Source organism: Trichoderma evansii (assembly GCF_050947405.1).
Source record: "Trichoderma evansii strain SZMC 28006 chromosome Unknown GGI43scaffold_6, whole genome shotgun sequence".
Classification (NCBI taxonomy): domain Eukaryota; kingdom Fungi; phylum Ascomycota; class Sordariomycetes; order Hypocreales; family Hypocreaceae; genus Trichoderma; species Trichoderma evansii.
In genome coordinates, this window is record NW_028145200.1 from 370,842 (window position 1) to 393,243 (window position 22,402).

Genomic DNA, 22,402 nt, shown 5'->3' on the forward strand with positions numbered 1-22,402 from the left:
TTCGGGGAAATTCCAACTTATTCCCAAATTACTCCGGATATAAACCACCATCACATCTTTAAGCAAACTTCATGTTGTTTTAACGAATAGTAAGAAACACGGTTCTACATCAGACTACACTCTGCATTAGCTCACTAATAATACTCAAGAGCCATAAAAATGAAAATTATATACTAGCATTTTCAACCCGGATATGCTCCGTGAATGGCTTGCAAAATTATCGTCATAAGCTAAAGTACACAGCAAGCCCTACATTTATCCAAGACCGTATCGACATAAAAAAAATATATAAAAAGAAAATGGACAGTAAATAGTAGATTCCTTCCCAACCTATTGTTAGGTAAGGCTCAGAATGACAAATTTTTGTAAAAAGAAGAATAATGGCTCCCATAAAACACACATAAACCAAAAAGCCTCAAACTTCTATGAGTCTATACCTTACAAGACAATCTGTACAGCCAGAACGATTGCCAGGCCAACCAAGCTAGCACTCATCACAGAAGCGCCGTTGGCAGGAATGCTAGGGGTCGTGGAAGGTCCAGAGGGAACGCCGCTCCAGCTTCCAGAGGGCGATGCGCCGCCAGAACCACCGCTAGGGTAAGGCGAGCCCGCGCCAACAGGGATGGTTGGCTGGCTAGGGGAGCTGGAGAAAGCACTGCTTTCGCCAGAAGAGCCCTGAGGAGCACCAGCAGAGGTGGCGGGCTTGACAAGTGTTTGAAGACCGCTGGAACTGGCAGCACCAGTAGGAACGGCAGCCTCGACAACTGGGCCGGAAGGCTGTCCAACTGCTGTGATCTGTGGGAAGCCACCGGCACCGGCGCCGCCGAGTCCAACAGGGCTGCTAGTTGCCCCAGGTTGGGAGCCCTCCTTGGTAGACGTAGCCTCGGGAGTCTTGGTTGCACCGCTAACAGGGCAGACAGTGGTGTACAAGGCAATAGTCTCTGTAGTCACGTAACCTCCTGCTGGGCAGTCGGTAACGTAGGATGGGCACTTTGTAACAGTGTGCACAGATGTAGTATACACAACACTGGTCGTCAAAGAGACGGATGCAGAGCCAGAAGTTGTTGTGGCTGGGTTGCGAGCGGAGGTCACGGCAATAGATGAGTTAGACCATCGGCTGGTTGTCGTGGGCAAAACAACGACTGAACTAGACGAGCTTGAAATTGCGCTCGAGGTAGTAACGGCTTTGTCCGACACCGGGGGCAGGTCTGAAGCTGACGCCGAGGATGTTGTTGGCTTCACAGATGTAGTAGAAGAGGTAGGCTTTGCTGAAGTTGAAGGCTTTGTAGAAGTAGCGGGCTTAGACGTGGTGCTTGGCGTGGAAGTTGTGGAGGCCTTTGAGGTCGTGGCCTTGGATGTAGTGCTTGCCTTTGACGTGGTGCTTACTTTCGACGAGGTGCTCGCTTTTGACGTAGAGCTCACCTTGGTAGTACTGGCCTTCGTCGTGGTGCTTGCCTTTGACGTAGTCGAAGCCTTCGAGGTCGTAGACGCCTTAGAAGTAGTGCTTGCTTTCGAGGTTGTGCTTGTCTTCAAGGTCGTGCTTGGCTTGGAGCTCGTGCTCGCTTTCGAGGTAGTGCTTGCCTTTGAGGTCGTAGATGCCTTGGAAGTGGTAGACGCCTTAGAAGTCGTGCTCACTTTAGAAGTAGAGCTCGCCTTGGAAGTTGTCGATGCCTTTGAGGTAGTTGAAGCCTTGGAAGTTGTGGACGAAGCCTTTGAAGTCGTGGACGAAGCCTTAGACGTCGTAGACGAAGCCTTGGAGGTCGTAGACGACGCTTTAGAAGTTGTGGACGAAGCCTTGGAACTTGTAGACGAAGCCTTAGAAGAAGTCGTGGACGAAGCCTTAGACGTCGTAGACGAAGCCTTGGAGGTCGTAGACGACGCTTTAGAAGAAGTCGTAGACGACGTCTTAGAGGTCGTGGACGAGGCTTTGGAAGTTGTGGACGAAGCCTTAGAGGTCGTGGAGGACGCCTTAGAAGTTGTGGACGAAGCCTTGGAAGTGGTCGTCGTGGACGAAGCCTTAGAAGAAGTCGTGGACGAGGACGAAGCCTTGGAGGTCGTAGACGAAGCCTTGGAAGAAGTCGTGGACGAAGCCTTGGAAGAAGTCGTGGACGAAGCCTTGGAAGTTGTGGACGATGCCTTGGAAGAAGTCGTGGTCGTGGACGAAGCCTTAGAAGAAGTCGTGGACGAAGCCTTGGTGGTCGTGGACGAAGACGACGCTGTAGAAGTCGTAGACGAAGCCTTGGAGGTCGTGGTCGTAGACGACGCTGTAGAAGTCGTAGACGAAGCCTTGGAAGTGGTAGAAGACGCCTTGGAAGTGGTAGTCGTAGACGAAACCTTGGAGGTCGTGGTCGAAGACGACGCTGTAGAAGTCGTAGACGAAGCCTTGGAGGTCGTGGTCGTAGACGACGCTGTAGAAGTCGTAGACGAAGCCTTGGAAGTGGTGGTGCTCAGGATCGTAGTTGTCGAAGAGGTGGAACCAGGGAAGGGATTGCATCCAGCCTGAAGCGCCTCTAGAGACCACTGGTTGAACGACGTTCCGTTGACGAGATTAACAAGACCACGAGACAGATCCCACAGAGAGAGACCACCAAAGTGGGGCCTATTCTGGTACTGACAGACCAGACTCTTCACAACGTTGGGATCGACATAACCAGTTTCGGGCGGCTCCAGGATGGCAGGGAGACCAATGTACAGCTTGGCCGAAGAGCTCCTCGGGCTGTTGGAAATAATGGTTTCCCAGTCGTCATAGTTGAACTTATCGCCAGGGGAGTTACCAACAATGGCATCACATCCCGGGTTGTTGTAGAACTGAATGAAGAGCTTATCAAAGGAAGCCTGCGTGATCAAGTCCTTCAGGTAAAAGTTCGTAGCATCAGTAGGGCACTGAGGAGCAGCGGTAAGGATCAATGATGGGTTAAGAGCACGCAATGTGTTGGCCATTTCGATGAGGGGTCCATTTCCATTTGCTAATAAATAACTTGTCTTAGCATTCGGCGCCAGCAAAGGTTCAAAAGGGGGCATAGGGAAACTCACGGTAGATAGCGCGATTTGTCCAGTTCATCTCGATATCAAAATCAAAACCATCAACAGCGGTAGGAACTCCCGTAATGGGATCGTCAAAGGGGCGAGGGCCCGTCCAGCTAGAGTTGTAGGGACCAAAAGCATTGTAAAGGAACTGGGCAAACTGGGTTCCAGTAGAGTTATCCGGGACGAAGTAGTTGGATGTCGCCGAGTTATAGACTCCTCCGATACTCAGAATGACCTTGACGCCTTTGGCCCTGCAGTAGGGGATATCATTTTGAAGGGACGTGCAGTGGCTCAACAGGTTTGATGGCACACCGTCTGCATTAGAATAGGTTCCCCAGCAGTTGGGTCCAAAATTAAGTCCGGGATAACCAGACTGGTCTTCCTGATAGGGGGCACTGTTGACAAATCCAAGAGTGACTGAATCAACACCGCTATCACAGTGTGTTCGAATGCCCTCAAGGGTGCTGTATTGTCCCTGTATATTAGTTGTTAGCTAGATGCTCAGCAGTTCTAGGAGAGAGAAAGGACAGCCGTCAACATACCCAATAACCATTAAGAACGCCAGTGGCGGCCGCCAGGCCAGCGTTGGCCAGAAAAGCAGCAGTGAGAGAAACCATAATGACTGACTAGTTTAAACAAGAAAAAGACAGAAAGTTGGCCGAAGCCTGTGAAAAAAAATGAGTGTGACGATGATACAAGATCAACGAAAGGACGCAAACGAAACCGTCTGCAGCTTGGCTGAGGAACAGAGCCTTCTCTGGAGTTGACAGAGAGAAGAAAAGGAAAACACAAGAGGATAGGCAACGGCTGAGAGCTGACCATCTAGTTTTTTACTTGCCCACGCTTATTCGGGCCCTACTGTAAACTACTACCGCCGAGAGTGCTTCTATCGTGGACTCGGCGATTTCCTTTCTCGGCCCCCCCTGGGGCCTCTTCTGCCTAAGGCCCATCCGATTTCAGCACGCAACTGGGCTCATATGCGAGTTTGGTTCTTGGCCCAATCTCCCCGTCATGAGCTATGACGGATGGAGGGCCCCATGAAGCCTGATTTGTCCATACATGGCCTTTCAACGGCAAGAAGGTGGGCAGACTGCATAGACACCATTGGTGGCGTAACCCAACCAACACTGCAGAATCCAGGAACAGGTATAGTGATATCGGAGAACACCCACCACTAGCCAAACCTAGGGTTCCTTGTCCAGATGTTGATAGTTTGGGCTGTGTACTCCGGTGGTATCCGTGATAGAACCTCTGGAGTATGCGGTCTTTTCCGCACGCATGACCACGGCGAAATGCTACGCACTGTTGGTCTTGCAACCAACAGTGTGAACTTTCAGGTACAAGTCATTTAAGTGCTAGCACTAGCAGCCATCAATCTAAGGCCAATTATTAGTTTGATTGGCCACTTGTATAGTGCTTAGAGCGGCAGGCAATGATTCACACCACCACTCTAAAAGCCGAGATTTCACAATAAGTATGTAGATTCGTATTCCATTATATGTCCAATATGACAAAGCAGAGTCACCTGAGGATACGATGACATGCTCATAGGAAGCCATCGTATTCACATAAACATGGCAAAATTCACGATGAAAATAAGGTTGTCGCTCCCAGGATCGGGGGTGAACAGTGCGACAGCAATGGTATGAGGTTCGTCTCGCCTACTTCGATCCCGCGTGTGGGCCACACCAGTGAAAACGTCGAAGGATTCGTGCCATAGACGTCTCCATTAGCAACGTAAACCCACGAATCACAGCCGCCAGACGTCCGGAGAATGGGCTGTCCTTACTCACATGTGCCCGTTACCCCTGCATTGGCATCCCTGATTAGCGCGTGGCGCATTAGTAAACAGCTGCTAGCGGCTGCTGTTAAAAGCTTTTTCTCGTAGGGCTAAGGCAAATCCTCCAATTAGGAAGGCTACGAGCCGTTCTTGAGGTCTTGTACCTGAAAAACCAAGGCGCTTAGATCTCTAGGGCAGGGGGAGCGTATTTCGGATTTCAGCCGGATTGTCAGAGGATTTACCAATTGTGAGCAGACGTCCCACGTGCGCGGGGGTCACACTGAGGTGAAGAAAGCCGAATCTGCGCCTCATCAGCTGCGACAAGTCTGATCGTTGCTGTGCCTGGATCGCGAGCAAGCTGGAGCAAATCCGAAGTAATACAGCACTGCAAGCGCAAGGGCTCCGGTCCCTGCGGAGGCGAAAATCGTGAAGAGCAAAACAATGAAACGTTATCATGGCACTGGAGTGGGCTTCATTTCACTCGGCCACTTCCACTTTGGGTCTTGTTGACAGCAGATGCGGAGTACGGAGGCGAGGCGGAGAAGTGGTGTTCAAGCGAGAAACCTTTTTTTGCTGCGGTTCAAGCTTAACCTGCACTATCTTATCAGGCGCGCCAAGCCAGAAGCAGTATCATCTCCTTGCGCACGGAACGCCCGATAGTGTGGTATTTATGCCCTGAATAACTATAAATCAAAAGTTTTTTTTTTTTTTTTTTTTCCTCTGTTTCATGCAAGGCAATACTATTCCATTTACAGTCATCAATGCCAAGCACCTCACAAGTCTAAGAGACTCCATCAGTATAGCTCGAGTTGCAGAGTCCAGGCGCCTTGCCACAATTGTATGTACATGCACGCAAGGTTGCCCGAATAGAAATTTGCCCAGCTTAGGCCCTTAAAGAGGCGCATGTGTGCCTGCGTCGCCAAGACGCACCATTGGATCTAGCCTGCTTCCACTACGGAGCACAGTAACCACTGCTGCTAACTGACAGGGGTCTCGGCTGTAGACGCTCGGACTATCTTGGCCCCGCCCTCTCAGTCGAGAAATATCTCGCGTCATCATTGATATCTCGCCTTTCGGCCGTTGCCTCTTTGATCGCGCTGAAATTACTAGCGACATCTCTGCCGCTCGTTGGTTTGACTCATACGGGCCTTTTGTTTCCATCATGTCATGTTAAATTATTACACAGTTCCAAGCCAATCATTTTCTATTTTACAGTATACGTGTCCGCTTAAGCGGTATCCAGCACAATCACCTCGGCCTCAGCCTCTCCAATGCTCTCCACTGTCAACTTGTCGCCAATGAAAACTCCTTCAATAAATGCGCCGTCTCCTTCAGACAGCTCTACATTCTCCCAGCCATCAAGCCTGATCTTGGCCTTTCCTCCTTTCAGCATCGGTAAGTGGACGTATACCTTGCGCTGTGTCTTGATACCTGCACCGCCTCCAACTGTCCACTCAAACTTGCCCTCTGGCGCGATGATTCCGGCGCCCATGACAAAATCTGCGTGAATGGGGATTGTGTTGGGAATGATGGGCTCTGCCTCTGCCTCCTCTTTCACGGTAGCGTCTTCACCTGCCTTGAGCGGGCTGAGGATCTTGACAAAGCCCTCCCTCTTGTCCTCTTCTGAAAAAGTACGAGTGTGATATCGGGGAATCAACCCTCTCTTCCAGGGGAATGCCCAGATCTGCAAAAAGTGGACTGTGTCCTTGTTGTGCTCATTGAATTCAGAGTGAGCGATACCCGTGCCTCCTGTAGTGAACTGTACATCTCCACGTCGCATCCGGTAGAACTTGTCCGATTGACCCCCTTCGTTGCCCTTGGCGAGCATGGAGTCCCGATGGGTCAGTTCTCCGGATAAAATGTAGCTGAAGATTTCAAAATCTCGATGGGGGTGGGTGGGGAATCCAGAGAGCGGCTTTACTCTATCTTCATTCAAGACCCGTAGAGCCCCAAACTGAGTGTATCTGCTATCGTGCCAGTCGGCAAAGGAGAAGCTGTGGTATGTGTTCAACCAGCCAATATCGTTGTGGCCCCTGCTCGACGACAGATGAGGCGTGATCTTAGCCTGTCGGAGAATTGATTTCGACATGGCTGTGATATTCTTTGGTATAGACAGATTGGGGGATGCCGGTGTATCCGTAGAAATGTTTTTACTGAATATGTTTTTGTAGTAGATTTGCGTGTAATTCTCGATTGGTAAGAAGTATACGAGTATGGAAATTGAAGCAGCAAGAATTGCAAAAAGCAAAGCAAAGCGACTCATTTATGCTTGTTCTACAGAGTCGTGCGGTGAAGAAAACGAATACTACAGAATTCTCCAGAAAGAAAAAAGAAGCTCCATGATATATCTGCGAATTGGCAATAAATTTCTAAGCCTGACGTTACTGTGCAAAATCTGGCTTTCATCATCTTACTAAGGTTTTGCTCAGCAGCTTGAGCAGTTCGCAGGCGCTAAAACCAATCACCAATAATTACGCTAGCTTTTCTAATCGCCTTCCAAGGTACGTACTATGGAGAGTTTCGCGGTTTGCCCCACAAAATCGAACGAAAGCGGCGCACTGACTAATGCACTTACCAGATCAAGTGCAATCGTATATTGCTTCATGTATGGTATATAGTGAAGCTGAAGATTGCTGAAGCTAGATATTGGCCTTGTGCGATGAGTAATTACCTAGTTATAGATTAGACTAGATACGTCTCGTATCTACTCTACTTTGCACTTGTGCAGTAAATTAGCCTATGAGATGCGTCATTATTTCCTTGGGTCTTCAAGATGTCGAAAAGGCTGACGCAGTATTACTCTAAAACAAACGCATGCACTTTGAAGCTAGGAACAGCTTCCGCGGAGCTCAATCTCCATGTCTCAGCTTGAATCAAGGTTACCCACATACGCTTTTTGATGTACATTCGACAAATGGCTAATATGAGACAGCTTGTCCGAACTTGCCTAGGCTGGCTATAGGGTACGATGATGCAAGACAGAAGAGAGCATAATTTGTCAAGCCATATGCTTAATATCACGGCACATACAAGCACATCTGCTCCATTATAAGCGCCTTTGTCTCTTAGTATCGATCAGCTACATCCATGCAGCCACTTCATCGCCCAAATTCATGCAATTGCTCAAAATGTCTTGCGCTTGTACACACCTTGATAAAAACTTTCTTTAGCATCCAATGAGATGCCGAGGCGCCTGGCTAGCTCGGCGATTATTGGTCCGATATTGCATTAAAATGGGCCATGGACAACTCATCGCCAGCATGGCAGGACCAGAGCCCCTCGTTTCTTGCCTTGTACGCCGTATTTTATACTTTGCATGGCCCTGTGTTGTGCTGCTTAAGAAATATCCTCTTCAGCTTCACAAATTATGCTCATCTCCTCTTCTGCTATCCTCCAGGCTCTCCAATAACCCTCATCGGCAGCCTCATCTCTCAACTCGGCAGTCTCAGCTTTGACTTGACCAAGCCGCCGACCCCTGCTCCCCAGCCACCCGATTTTGCGGGCCTCCGGCGGCTGTATGCGCCACCCGTCTGCTAGAGTTTCAGCACCCGAAGCCCGAAGATCGACGAGCCCAACGGCAGCCTCGCGAGCAGCCTGCAAAGAGCTATGAATATTCTGTAATATCGTTAAAGACCAGAATCTGCCTTGGCAGCTTTTCTTTATATTGCCATCGAAACATCCTCAAATCCTGTTTCAGCATCTTTTCCAAGGTCAGTATATGGTGCGATAGCGTCAGTGATTTCGGCCTACAGGCCTCCTGACTCGGCCCCATCTATCTGACAGCTCCCGTGCGCTACGGAGCTTCGTGGATCTTCGGTGGCTGGGACACCCACCCAGCTCTCCTGCGTCAACTTTCCCCAACCCTGTTTAAAACTCAGCCATACACACTCTTGAGCTTGAGTACCCATCCCACACCATACACCGTTTCCTCTCTCTTGCATTGCGTCCTGCAGAAGCAATTGGCCAAACTCCTCCTAGTGTAGCTGGCTTGCGTCGAGCGGTGCAAGAATGAGTTACCAAAGTGTCGCCCGTGACGATGAAGAGCCTTCTCGTACGTTAGCGCAGGTGATCAGCTGGATCATAGACATATTGCGCGCAGCTGCTAACAATCCCTCTCTTTATAGGTTGGCGGTCGTCAAACAACGCTCGATATCAGGCCGTCCCCGACAGCGAGGCCTCTCCTTCGACACGCCATAAGCGACAGCAGAGCAGCCGTACAAAGCGTGCCTCGACATCGAATCGACGCTCCTCTCGCCGACCCGATTCTCAAGCCAGCGATGCGTCTGATGGTATGGTAGCCCCGCTAAGAATCATCAAATCGCGATCTTCTGAGCTGCAAGCAAATCAGTCCTCGCACCCTGCGGGATACCATGCCATCGAGCCAGAAGAAGACCCAACAGTGCGCTTTGACGAAGCTCAACTAGCCATGTTCGCCGCCGATAACGCTTCCCGCATGCCTAACATTAAAGATGAATTGGCTTTGGCGGCGGGAAAAGTCACTCCTGGAGTAGACGATACACCGTACATTCAATATGCTCTGCAAGCTTTGGTGGGCGGTCAGAGCACGTCGATACCATCGCATCTCGTATCCAGCTCGTCTGACGGGTATTCCGAACGCTATGATCCGATGCGTGGATTTGATGAGTCCGCGGGATACTCTTCGCCAACCCGTCAGGATCGCATAACGAATGAAACTGCCCCATCGGCTCCCCTCAGGGGCCCTTCTCCCCCTCCTCAGCTCCCGCGACGCAGTACAGCTTCTTTTGATCCAACCGGAGCAAGCTCATCACGATGGATTCCCGCTTCAAGCAATATGCTAGAAGATTTTGACCCCCATGGCAGAACGTATCAGCCACTTACCGTCAAACCACAAATTTTACGGGCATTCTCATTGATAATCTTGATTATACTAATTTTACTCATGCTGGCCGCCCTCGCTTTCTGCGATAGATACTCGACTTTCCATTCAGGTTTGACCCCATATACGGGCAGCATATACTCGGGCCAGTACTTTGTATTCCGGATATTGCCACAGCTATTGGCCAGCATTATTTTCGTTTATGTTCAAAGTGTAGTGGCAGCCTGTATGCGAGTTCTACCGTTTACTGCAATGGCCAGTGAGGACCCTCGGGTTAGATATCTGGGTCTGTTTCGAAGACTATACCGTGGTTCTTTTCTACTGCCTCAGTTCACTGGACCCTGGCAGTTTAAGATTTTTGATGCTGCAGCTTGGCTAACTATATTTACGATTCCTTTGCAAAGCTCAGCCTTTACGTGCATTTTTGTCAATGAGAAGTGGGTTTGGGCGCCAGTTCAAATAGTCGTTTGGGTCCTTGTCGGCATATACGGCGTTCTGTGTCTCTCGACAGTGATTCTAATGGCTTATTGGATCGTTCAATGGACCGGCCTTGCTTGGGACATTCGGTCGATTGGAGATCTTTTGCCATTACTAAACCGCAGCAACGTCATGCATAGCTATAGACGCAATGATCTTGCTGAGAACGCCAAGGTGTTTAAAAATCAACTGCACGAGAGATGGTTTGATCGGTTGGGGTACTGGAGAGCTGAAGATGCGACCATGGGAGGTATTTGGTATGCCATTGGAGCCTCGCCCGATGAAGCTTTCGAGTCCATCTCTGGTACGATGAGCAAAAAGGGTAGCAACGACTTTTTCATCAACCCGAAAGCGGCACAAAACTCTGCTCTTGGGGCTCCTGGTGGCAGATATCTACCGATGCATCTCCGCAATGTTCCAATCACTGCATCGGCTGCAGTCAGCTTTGTTTTGCTCTTAGCTTTACTCATCGTCTCCTTCTTGCCGCAAACTCGACTAGAGGATGGTTTCTTACCGGGGTTGAGCGCAATGCCTGACGACAACGCCTTTTCTCCCGCCGACTTTGTCTTCAGCTTCGTGCCCGCTCTAATCGGCACGATTCTCTATTTGTATTTCCAAGGCATCGATCAGTCACTGCGAATTCTCCAACCCTGGGCCGACCTATATGATGTGAACGGTGCTTTGGCGCAGAGATCCCTTTTAGCAGACTATGCAGCTTGTCTCCCCTTCCAGTCAACATGGAGAGCACTGAGAAATGGACACTGGAGAGTGGCGGCTGTATCGCTGCTGGCAACATTGTTTATTTTCATCCCAATCTTGGGCGGCGGGCTCTTTATGGCTTTAACAAGGCCTGATCAAACGGTCCGAATGTATCCTAACATGCCAGTGTTTGGCGTCCTGCTAGCATTCCTGATTCTATACGTTGGCGGGCTTTCTCTGATGGTGCCCCACCGCCGCCAATTCCTGCTCCCGCGACCAGTCACCTCGATCGCTGGAATTATCAGCCTCTGCTCCGCCGAGGAGCTTATACAAGATGCCGCGTTTCGATCCGTTCGAGGACGGAAAGACCTTGCAAGCCGGCTTGGTGTCGGACGCGTCGATGCTCGAGAGGAAAGTTCGTGGTTCTTTGGCATTGTGCCAGGGAAAGACGAGCACCGATTAAGCGTACGGCGTATGAACAATTTTCCAGAAAAGTTGCCAAGATCTTCTAGATCCATGGTGTGATGATATTTTCCTCTTTTTTTTCCTTCTTTCAAATTAAAAGCACGAAGAAGCAGAGCGTTTCTTTTTTTTCTCTTCTTTTTTTCTCTTTTTTGCAATGCTCGCATGGCTTCAGCATGCATCCGGAGTTGGAGGTACTACCAAAGTTTGACATTCACGACATCTACGAGAAAGGAGGAATATGGGACGCGATGGGCGATATGAGCAACGAGTATATAATGGGGAATGAAAGGTGGTTGACGATGCTTGTTCAAAAGACAAGACTATTATGTAATGTTGATATGATATCAGTATGTAGTGGCTGATGGCTCTCAATTCATGAAAACATGTTTCAAAATTAAAATTGCTATGGGGACACACAGCCATCCGCCACATGCTGGGTGATACATACCTAGTGAACACATATGTGCTTAAAAATATTTTCAACAACCTTAAATATGCTATGCTTTGGAATGCATGTACTGTTGACTACGTTGTAAACATGTGGGCTTTCGAAGGTCTGGTAGTTTGGTGCACAGCATTATTGCGAGAGAAGAAGATGAAGAAACATATCGAATTATGATTAAGTTTCATGATGAGAAAAATCCCATGACTCTACCAATACTCCTTTTCATGCTGCCGTTATTACCACCCACCCATCCTGTTGAACAAAAGAAAAAGAAGGAAAAGAAACGAATGACCCAAGGTGTGGTTAAAGCATGTTAAAAGAGTGGCTATGGTCCGCTTGCTTTGAATGAATGAAGGATGCAAATGAGTGAGTGGCTGTGGCCAAGTTGGCCTTCATTATCATAAATGAGAGTAGAAAAAAAAATAGGAAAGATCGTTGAAACATTGAATGAAAGACGTATACGATTAAGCTCATCGGCTTCGTAGCCCCAGCATTCTGCTAAATACTTCTGACTGCTTCACCACACGGGGTAGGCTGTCTATGGTGTTGGTCCTCTTGCGCCGTTTGCAATTTTCCTTTTCTGTCGTATCAATTAAAGACTGGCGAGTCGTTGATGCTACTTTGGAGGCAGAGCCACGACGACGGGTGAAGATGTCATCGTTGTTCTTGGGGCTTTGACTCCGTCTGTGGAAGCGAAAGAAGGAGAGAGCGGGAGATTCCAGAGGAGATGAATCATCGTCGGAACACTCTGTGTCGGAATCGTACTCAAATACAGAGACAGGCAGCGGCTCTGGAGGCGGGCGACGGAGCTGAGCAGTAGATTTATAAGGGCGGATTGTATGGTTTAGCGGCTGAGGTTGTTGTTGGGTGTGACTGTGTTGAAAGAGATTTGAGGACCGAGGTGTGAGATGAGGGGCTTTTGGGCAGTTGGTTGGTAGAGCTGGTAGCGGCGCTGTTGGCGGAGGCGAGGGAAATGGATAGTCCATGGGGCTGGATGGTCGTGAGCCGTGAGATGTAGCTGGACGCTGAAACGCCATTAGAGAGGCGGGTGAGAAGGCTCTGGGATGAGGGCTTCCCGGGCGACTATAAAGTGAGGCAGCTGTATGAGAAGGAGCCTGTTGGAGAGAACAGCGAGCGTCCATGCCTGAGAGGCGGTTCTCGCAAGCACCAGTAGGTAGCTGAGAACTCGAGCTTGGCCGTGTACATGCTGGCGATGGGATGTTTTCTACCTTTGGAAATGCTGAGTATGTCGGTGATGGCCTTCGTGGTTGGTCTGATTGCGAGTGTTGGTCAGAGAGTGGCCAGTCATTGCTACCCTGAGAGCGAGGGCCTTGTGGGCGTCTTCTTGATCGTTGAGGTGAGGATATCAAGGCTGGATAGTCCTTCTCTGGGACTTTGGGAGGAATACAGCTAGGAGCTGCAGAAGCGAGACCTGACGCAGCCATTATTGAAGGCTTCTTTTCGTGACTGCCAAGAATGTGGTGTTGGTGCTGTCCGGACATCCAAAAGCTGTCCCAGAGCTCGTTGGCGTGAGCGTGGTAGCGATAGTCATCAACATCCGCCGAGGCCTCAGAGTCCGTGCGGTCGTCGACCAGGCTCGGCGGGGATGATAAAGGACTCGGTGCTGAAGGCTGGGAATCCACCGACGACCTCTTGAAGTCCTCTGTGGACCACTTTGCCGACGGCCTTCTGCTGTTACAGGGAGTTGGGGCGCCCTCGCTGCGAGGGTAGGAGTAGTTCGCCACGGGGTAATATTTTGATACTAGGGTGAGAGGAGCGAGCTTGCTTGACCTCTCCATGGTACGGGTTGGTGACATGGGCATTAGACGAGGCACAAGCAAGCATATGCGTGCGATTAGGAGGGAAGAGAAAAAAGCGTCAATGCGTTTGTATGAGAAAAAAAGAAAAAAAAAAGGCATAAAGTGAGACTGGATATAGGAGGGGCAGCAAGCAAGGGGAAAGAGGTATGATATACAAATAGTCTTGTCTGTGAAGGTGGTTCAGAAGTGAAAAGTATAAAAAATGTATGTAGTCTGGGCTATCTAGTATGCATAAACAGATGCTGAAGAAGAAGAAGAAAAAGAAAAATAAAAGTCAACAAGACATGCATAGCAGACGCAGGACACTTTTTTCGATTTTCGATGAGACGAGACATGGTGGAGCAGACTTACCTCATATAGAAATATCGAGAGGTCTCCTTTTTCTCTCTCCTTTTTAGTGCTGCCTCTTTTGACTGACTCTTCTCCCAGAGCTGTGGCGTCGCAAATGTCTAAGTTGGGTGGTGGAGGAGGTTTTGCGCGCGCGCTCGCCCTTGATACGGGTAAAAGCATTCCTTGCTTGGCTTAGCATATGGGGCGGATGCTTCGTTTTTTACTGGATTTTGCTTCTGGAGAGAAGAGATGGGTGGTCGGTTAGATACGTTAGTACAGTATCTACTGCTTCCTTTTCTTTTTTTCTTGATCTAAAAGCTTTGTGGATATGTTTGCTTTTTGCATTCTGGCTGGGGGCTTGCGGAGTGGCTTGGTGGGATGAGGCTTTAGTATGGTGTTGAGATGGGGAAATGCAAGGGAGGATTGATTGGGTATAGGGGGTTTATGGTTAGAGAAAGTGAGCTGATATTCACAAAAGCTGTCATATTGGATATACTAGGTAGAGAGGAATATTATCTGCTTGTTAATGATTGGAGTAAAATGTACAAGTGCAGCAAACGAGGCCAATGATAGCAAACCATCTCATGCAGCCTACACACACCACAAGCTGTAAGGAGCATTGAGATGGTAAAAACAAAATAGTGATAGAGCTCTTTTTCTGCTTTACTCATCAAGGCGTCAAGCCACGCAGGGGGTAAGGAATTCCGACAAAAGAGAGAGAGAGATCGGCACTGTTTGTGATGTTACTTTGTACCCTAGCGACGGATTGCTTACTGGCTTCGAGCTGGAACTTTCAGCTGAAAAAATGAATCCTTCTCGGCATCGCCGTAGCGTCTGTAGAATTGCTATCCAGCGACTGGTTTATTCGTTGAAGGTCTAAGCAAGCAGACAAACTTGATGACGACGCGATGTCAGCTCTTTGCCAAATATGCCCCATCTGTCATAAACCGCGGCAGATATCAAACAAACTTTAGTATAAAGGGGGATCCACCAATGGTTCAGCACATGTATTATCGACCGTAGTAGGAAATTATACGTATCGAGTAATACTACTATGTTAAAGTAGTAGTATGTACTACGATCAAGGCGGCTGGTCTTCCCCGCCTCCCGACGAGGGATGATCCCTGTCTGCCTCTTTTTTCGTCTGCTATACTTTTTCCTCCCTTGTTGCCCTTTTCTGTCTTGTAGTCTCATCCGATGAGCTTAAAAAACTGCTATCCCGGTCGATCGGGGTCCTGCCTGACAAGGGTCGTATTCTAGGTATGGGCAAGATTTGGACCAAATGCTAGTCTCAGCTGAGACCTGCATGACTGGATTCCCATGGTCTAAAACTTCATTAGGTCCGGGTGGCTTCCGTGGGCCGCGAGAAATGGAGGGACTGATAATGGCAGTTTCTGTACTGTAGATTGTAGTAATACCAGTACTATGGTAGTAATATCTGTAAGGGAAGCGAAACAACGGCGACCATTCGGGGACTTGGGCAGTGTATTGAGCTTGGGCTGTATCTCTTGGAGAGGCCATCTTAACTGTGAATTTGAGGCATTAGAGGTGCCAAGTGCCATGGCAGATTTCATGTTTTCCATGCCAAAAGTGCATTTATCCTCAAAATAGATCGATCTACACTGACCTACTAGGCAACAAAGGGCTCTCCCCGTTATACTAGCCCATCGTTTAGACCGGTTGTACCAGTGACACGGCGCAGGCAATCGGGCCATCTACACGTGGTACAACAGCGACTCTGGTGGCATACCGCATGAACGGCCTGGACCCGAAAAATGCAAGATGCTGTCTCCATGGCTACGGACGTGGACTGGCTGAGATTTGCAATTCCTTGCAGAGGAGGCACATGCATATATAAAAAGTCTTGTGCGCGCGCCGCGTCCTGTTCACCTCAGACGCGTCTTTCTCTCTCTTGGGTGTCATTACGATGTGAGTCTGGGTTTGATTGACGCACAAAAAACTCCATGCCGGTGGTGGAAGTAAGGAAGTACGAAAGTTTACGAAGCATTTATGCTTGCTCTTTAGTTCGAGGCGGGGGACGCAGGGAGAGATGGAGCTCGTATAATAGTGCTGGTGAAGCTGTGTACGGCGCACGGCGTCTGTCTGACTTTTGCATAATGATTCAGGCCGGTGGCGATTCCCTGCGGCACTGCTACAGCCAGTATCAAGAGAATCGGGATTTTATAGTCAGAAAAAAGTCAAATTGTGACACTTGGTGGGCAGCCTCTTGGATGTCTCGTATTAGAGGCAATGGTAGTAAAGTGCCGCTGCGGTGTGTAGCATAGGCGCCCACAACGGCTTCATTTGTGTAATGGAGCAGCATTAAGGATATATATGAGACTGAACACTTTTCATATCATCACTTAAGTAATTTAGCTCTCCCAGAGCTCTGTTACTTGGGGTGAAGTAATCGTCGAAATAGTGGCCGGCCTGAGGGCGCCTACCCTGTATCTGGAGAGGTGAACTAGGGGCCATTTGGCATATTTTGCGTGTATGCCTCTTTACATCATCATTTACAATCACCATTAGCATCTATTTTAAGAAGCTGATGACAATTTCAAGAGGCCTCCCTATCCATCATAGGCTTATTCCAACTATCAATCATTAATAGATCGGTGTAGGCCATGTCAATTGTGAGATCGGCAAAAAGGGGTCCCAGAAGGTAATCGGGTCCCAACTTATGTACCATGACAGCATGGATTGCCACACCGCTGGTATAAGTCCACTCATAGCAGGAAAAAGTGTAATGCTGCATAAACAACAATTGGAGAGAACATCTAATTCTGGCAAACGTGACGTCGTCCCACCCCTAACTAATCTAGCCATTGGCAGAAAGTTTGTTGGCGCCTGGCAGCGATTGGGCCGTCGGGTCGAAGCTTTCGGACCTCAAGCCATGGCAAACAGGTATGGGCGGGCCCGAGCCGCGCCGCACTGGGACAGGATCAGGTGGCTTCCAGTTCCGCGGTGTGCTGTCGGTGGCACAATCTCAGTTGGACGGCGAGTTGGACAGGAAGAGAGATGGACTCGACCCAATCGCTGTGAAACATGCTGATGCCACCAGATAAGCGTATGAGAGGGAGCACGGCAAGGCGGCCCAACAAGATCACCGGCAGCCGGGAGAAGAGCCCCGGAGAGGTCGGTGTTGGGCGCATTGATTGATGTGTTCGTTGATGTGGAGGTGACACAGCATGCATATACGGGAGGCGCACATCTTTGCCGGTGCATGAGGATGAGGTGTAATGAGGTGTACACACATGCTGCTTCGACGCAAGGCCTCCGTGACGACGAGATCGCTACCGCATGGCCTGGTTGTGGCCATCAGCTTTGCCCGATTCCTGGGTCGAACGACCTTGGGCCGGAGACCACGTACCGTTAACGTCTAGAAGAAACGTCAGCGATACTTGACTCATACAGCGTTATTAAGTGTCTGCCAAAAGTACATCTGCCGTACAGCCAGAAACGTGGCGCACTTGCGACGTGGCGTAAGGTACCAAAGCCAAGGTGATCAACCTCACTTGGCGGGATGCTGGGGCTCGCTGGCAGTTTGACAACCTGTCCCTGTCAAGAATCTCAGCGTGGGAGCAGAGCCAGTCTGCCTTGGGCGATCGATCTACTGCTGTCATACATTTCTCTTCTCCCTCTTGTTTGGCATCCATCACCACCTACTCACCCGTGGTTTTCATGCTTCCAGCCCAAGGTACTGTATGGTCGTATGGTCGTATGTATTACCGAGTCAAGGCGCCCCTTCGACTAACAGAGTCCGCGTCAGGGATGGCCCTGGTTCTCCCCCTCCTAGATCCCATCTTAGCGATTCGCATCGCTCTCCCCGGTCCAGTTCAGCTACTGCCACTTGGTGCTAGTTGCGATATGAGCTTAGCAGGCCCGTCGGTCGCTGGATCACGGTGGAGCTCTGTTCCTCTTTTCGAACGCTTTTCCATCGCCCACCGGCTGCTAAACTGCGCCCTAGCTGGGTCTCAGCTGGAGTTCCTGATAGGTCCTCGTGGCTGAAAGGATACCTGCAGCCGCTATAGCCCCGGCGCGCGCGATGCAGGTACCTGGGCTGGCCACGAGACCTGCTGGGTACGATGTCAGATGGGGGCCGCAACTACAAGTGCGAGGCCAAAGTGCTTGCTTGGACTCTGCTCTGGTTCCTGTCCCGACCTCGCATCTTGCATCTCGCATCTTACCTCCATAACCGCTACCACCTCCTTACCAGGAGTTACTGCTGCTGCTTGTACGAACGTCCCCTGAGATGGCACCGTGCCGGGCGCTTTAGAGGTCAGCATTGGGCCTCGAATATGCAGCCCGAAGCTCCACCAACTGAGCTTTGCTGGCCGCCTTTGTGACCTCGTGGAGAAGTTAGGAGAGAGCGGAAAAAATAGACGACGACGCATTGCTCTCGGCGCCTCACTCGACACGACACGACCCGATTCCACCACCCCTTTCTGTCCCTTTTTTCCCCTTCACTCTTTGCTCTTCTGGCGCCACGGCAGGGCAAGGCGAGGCCGTCTGCTACGGCTTGGGCCAGCATCGTCCTGGGTCTGCATCGACAACGCCAGCGCAGCGGGAGGCATCCAGCCTCTGTGACTAAAAAAGAGACACACACAAAGAGGTTGAAAAAAGAGACCGTCTTCAGCTCTGCCTTCGAGACTCTGTCTATATATCTACAAGAGCCATTCGTTCAGCCGTCCATTCACTTATTATCAGCCATCAGCCGCCAACCCTCCCCCCTGTCCCTTCGGCCAACCACTATAACTGCTACTTATCCCAGGCTTTCCATTGCGCGGATAACACCTGCGCCGCCGCGCTTGCGCACTCCAGCCCCCCATTTTCCAGCATTTTTCCCCTGCCACCACTTTTTTTTGACATCACCGCCCTGGCTCTTTTGCGCCTTTGTCTCTGCTGCTCAGTCGAGCTGAGCCAAGCTTCTCCCAGCTTTCTGCGGGCAATTGGGTCTTCTGCCGCCTCTTACTGCACGACTCACCTGCGTGCATATTGTAACCGGATCCTCCTTACCGCCAGCTTCCACCCTTGAGCCGATCAGCTTTGCCCCGATATCCTGGCCTGGCGTCTGTGCTTTGCAATACAGAGTCCTTTTTCTTTTGGCGCAAATCACCTCATCGCTCAACCTGAGCCTGGATAACCGCGATTTTCCATTTTTTGCTTTCGCTGGAGTCGTTCGCGTCTAGGGCCCATTTGATCGCTACCTATACTAGATACTAGTTGGACCTAATAATTGACCAACAAAACTAAACTTGCCCTAGAGTGGCATCTGCCGACGACCGCGAGCTCCTCTGGCCTTCGCCGCGCTCCCTAACATCACCGCCAATTAGCTGGCGGTGATCAGCCTCGGTCAACTTGTCTTTCCTCCCCTCCTCAGGTGGCGCCGCAGACTTGTCTCAACGACTGCCCTCCGTTTCTAACGACCGTTACGCGACCCACGAGAACACGCATCTACCAAAGCAACGCCAGCAGCAAACGCTGCCGCAGACAGCACAAGAGTCTCCCAGCAGGCTCTCCACTCCGTCTTCACAACACAAATCTCTTCGCCGGACGCCGAAATTTGATTCCGTGCCGAAACCTCAGCCGGAGCGCCGAGTCCACATCGCCGCTGCTTCGGCAGGCTTCTATCCGAGCATTGTATCCATCTCTCAGGACTCCGAATCGTCCATTACTGGGCTTGGATTGTCTCTGTTTGACGACGACAACGGGGACAACCGCCAACGACGCCAGACTTCGGGACCGCATCGCGTGCCTTCTGGCTCAGCGCAAGTCCAGAATCCACCTGCTTCCAGCAGCGTCGCGCATCCAAGAGATTTGCTCAAAGCTCCTCGTATTTCCAATCATACTCACAGCGCAATCCTCTATACCCTTGAGGAAGCTCTCCGTCAACCTCACTCCTTCACCCCTGACGAGATCGAAGAGTCCGCAAGTATGTCTGACTTGATGACTGGTGGCCTTCCTGCCGCATCCAATGGCGCTGCCCTTGGCCCTGGCCGCATGCCGGCTGCAGCTCCCGCGCCGACAAGCTCCCCATCAGGGATTAGAGGTCCTAGGATGATCATGCAGGAACGTGCAGCAAGAGAAGCGCGCCAGAGGGCTGAAGCTCAGCAGAGAGCTGAAATTGAGCAGCAGGCATTGAAGAAGAGCCGCGCCGAACAGGAGGCGCGAGTGCAGCTGGAGACAGAGCGTCGCTCCGGAGAACGGCGCGCTGCTGGCGTTGCCGCTGGCCAAGGCATTACTGCCGAGGCTCAGCACACTACTAACCCTTCACACATGGGCCAAGCTGCTATGGACCCATCACAGCAACCACGCGGCACGACCACATCCGCTCACGTTTTACCAACTCAACAGCTGCCCCCACAGCAGCAGCAGCAGCGCCCTATCCCAATGTCTAACACCCAACAACAGCATACTCCTCCCCAGGCCTTCCCTGCCGGAAATTTACCATCGCAACAGCCTACTTCTGGAGCACTTCCCAGTGACACGGCAAATGATCCCACCAAGCCTCGCAATTCGTTTCCCCATGCGTTTGAGCGATGGGAAACACTGTCTGCTCACTGGGAGGGATTGACGAGCTACTGGATTCGTAAACTGGAGCAGAATAAGGATGATATCAATCGCGATCCAATGAGCCAACAGCTGGCGCGACAAGTTACAGATTTGTCGGCGGCGGGTGCCAACTTGTTTCATGCAGTAGTTGAACTTCAGCGCCTGCGAGCCAGTTCCGAACGAAAGTTTCAGAGGTGGTTCTTTGAAACTAGATCCGAGTTGGAGCGCGCCCACGAGGTGAATGCCATGTTGGAGGCGGCTCTCGAGAAAGAGAGGAGAGACCGCGAACAGGCGATCCGTGAAGCCGTCGATCATGAGCGTGGAGTGTCCAAGTCTCAGAAGCAACTCGTGGAGATGAGAAAGGAACTTTCCATCTCGAAAGAAGAAGCCCGCCGGGCATGGGAAGAACTTGGGCGTCGTGAGCAAGAAGAGCGCGATAGGACTCTATCTCTTCAGTCAGGACACCCCACGGTTGTGGGAGGAGTTCAGGTAGTACCAATGACCCAGGGCGGCGGCGGCCCAAGCAGACACAGCAGCACCAGGGAGCAGGCAAGCTATCAATCCGATTACCAAAGACCGACATACTCCATTGAGCAGGGCACTCCCGGCCGAGGCCAATCCGCACCAGGAAGCAGCGGTTCCGGACAAGGACAATACCAATCTGGCCACCAGGAAGATCCGAGCCGTCGCACAGGCGCTGGCTCCGAGGGCGGTTACAGCGAAGGTGAGTACCTTATCGATGCGCAGGGGAACTTCATCCTCGACGGGGACGGCCACAAGATCCCCTTCGCTGTGCCGCCCTCCACGTACACAGGTTCTGATTTGGATCCAGAAGACTACGACACCCCGGCTACCACCAACCCCAGCGGCCAGCACATGCCCTCATCGACCTCTGCTCCTCAAGGCCAGTGGACTGGCGCCTATTCAAACCCCCAGGACTATTCCGGCCAGGGCTATGGGAATGCTGGATGGGAGGCGGTGCCACGGCACCATCACCCGACTCGGCTGAGTGATGTTATTGAGGAAGATGATGAGAGGAGTCGAACAACCAGCCACCACAGTCGAATTTAGGAATCCGAACTGACGCTATAACTCAAACCTCTCCGCCCTTTTTATCTCAATACCTAAGAACAAGCTCCTTCTAGCGTTGGATATTCATTTTTGAAATGATTTGTTATATAAAACCCAGATGAACCTGCCACGATTATGAAGCCCTTCTGGAGAAAATACACATAAGCTTGTATTTGAACTAGCGAGGGCCATTGCTTCGTGCTTTATCCTCTACTTTTTATTTGCGTTAATAAGGCATAATTGCTCGGGAGAAACACTTCATATCTGAATTATTGGCCATAGCCGTTTTTTTTTCAACACCCTCGGTATAAATTTGCGAAAGACGGGACTTTCTCGTCGCAACGAGATGAGCATCAACACCTTAGAGCAAAACACCCTGGAACCTATAAGTTGATACACCTTTATGATACGCTGCGTTGGTTTTGCATTTTGCATTTTTCTTTTGCTTCAACCTCTTTTTATAAGGGGGATTTTCTTGATCGCCCATTTGCTTTTTTCTTCATCCGGAATGATCGGAGAAGAGTGTATTTGTTTTGTTTGAGTGTATTTGTTTTGATTTTCAGAAAGAGAGAGACAGAGGAGAGAGAGAGGGAGACAGTGAAAGGATAGATGAAGGAGAGATGGCCGTTTAATATCTGCTGATACTTTATTTGCTCGCTCTAGTCGTTTGATAAGGGGCGGAGTTATTTTGTTCTTTTCTTTTTTTTCGGAAGATGCACTTGGGGGAATTGGGAGTACAAAGACATACAGAGAGACGGAGAGAGACAAAGACAGACAGACCGGGAAAGAGGAGTTGGATGATCCTTTTTGAGTGTATTCATGTAAATGCTTAACGTTTATTCTCACAGGATATGATTATTTTTACAAGTACTTTTTAT

General features: G+C 50.3%; 6 protein-coding genes across 6 annotated transcripts; 3 read left to right on the plus strand and 3 right to left on the minus strand.

Moving 5' to 3' along the window:
* Nucleotides 1–438: 438 nt before the first annotated feature.
* Nucleotides 439–3,644, minus strand: GGI43DRAFT_382237 (glycoside hydrolase superfamily; the record flags this gene model as incomplete). Its single annotated transcript, XM_083203222.1, has 3 exons — nt 439–2,966; nt 3,034–3,502; nt 3,570–3,644. The coding sequence occupies 3 exons, from the start codon at nt 3,642–3,644 to the stop codon at nt 439–441; spliced, it is 3,072 nt and encodes a 1,023-aa protein (XP_083062009.1).
* Nucleotides 3,645–5,916: 2,272 nt separating this feature from the next.
* GGI43DRAFT_400812 (RmlC-like cupin domain-containing protein) lies at nt 5,917–7,193 on the minus strand. The gene has a single exon (XM_083205494.1). It carries the CDS (start codon nt 7,068–7,070, stop codon nt 6,036–6,038), a length of 1,035 nt encoding a protein of 344 aa, XP_083062010.1. The 5' UTR covers nt 7,071–7,193; the 3' UTR covers nt 5,917–6,035.
* An 810-nt stretch (nt 7,194–8,003) lies between these two features.
* Nucleotides 8,004–8,826, plus strand: GGI43DRAFT_328125 (uncharacterized protein). The gene is made up of 2 exons (XM_083201941.1): nt 8,004–8,517; nt 8,786–8,826. The coding sequence occupies exon 1, from the start codon at nt 8,048–8,050 to the stop codon at nt 8,342–8,344; it is 297 nt and encodes a 98-aa protein (XP_083062011.1). The 5' UTR covers nt 8,004–8,047; the 3' UTR covers nt 8,345–8,517; nt 8,786–8,826.
* On the plus strand, nt 8,766–11,899 carry GGI43DRAFT_400815 (uncharacterized protein). Its single transcript, XM_083205495.1, has one exon. It carries the CDS (start codon nt 9,099–9,101, stop codon nt 11,364–11,366), a length of 2,268 nt encoding a protein of 755 aa, XP_083062012.1. The 5' UTR covers nt 8,766–9,098; the 3' UTR covers nt 11,367–11,899.
* On the minus strand, nt 11,900–14,285 carry GGI43DRAFT_400816 (uncharacterized protein). The gene has a single exon (XM_083205496.1). It carries the CDS (start codon nt 13,668–13,670, stop codon nt 12,222–12,224), a length of 1,449 nt encoding a protein of 482 aa, XP_083062013.1. The 5' UTR covers nt 13,671–14,285; the 3' UTR covers nt 11,900–12,221.
* A 2,661-nt stretch (nt 14,286–16,946) lies between these two features.
* Nucleotides 16,947–21,524, plus strand: GGI43DRAFT_421865 (uncharacterized protein; the record flags this gene model as incomplete). Its single annotated transcript, XM_083208026.1, has 3 exons — nt 16,947–17,040; nt 17,339–17,383; nt 19,249–21,524. 3 exons carry the CDS (start codon nt 16,947–16,949, stop codon nt 21,522–21,524), a joined length of 2,415 nt encoding a protein of 804 aa, XP_083062014.1.
* Between the last annotated feature and the right edge of the window lie 878 nt (nt 21,525–22,402).

Bases quoted from the DNA above. Each gene is read 5' to 3' on its own strand.
- GGI43DRAFT_400812 (XM_083205494.1), bottom strand. From the start codon at position 7,070: ATGAGTCGCTTTGCTTTGCTTTTTGCAATTCTTGCTGCTTCAATTTCC.
- GGI43DRAFT_400816 (XM_083205496.1), bottom strand. From the start codon at position 13,670: ATGCCTTTTTTTTTTCTTTTTTTCTCATACAAACGCATTGACGCTTTT.
- GGI43DRAFT_328125 (XM_083201941.1), top strand. From the start codon at position 8,048: ATGGACAACTCATCGCCAGCATGGCAGGACCAGAGCCCCTCGTTTCTT.
- GGI43DRAFT_400815 (XM_083205495.1), top strand. From the start codon at position 9,099: ATGGTAGCCCCGCTAAGAATCATCAAATCGCGATCTTCTGAGCTGCAA.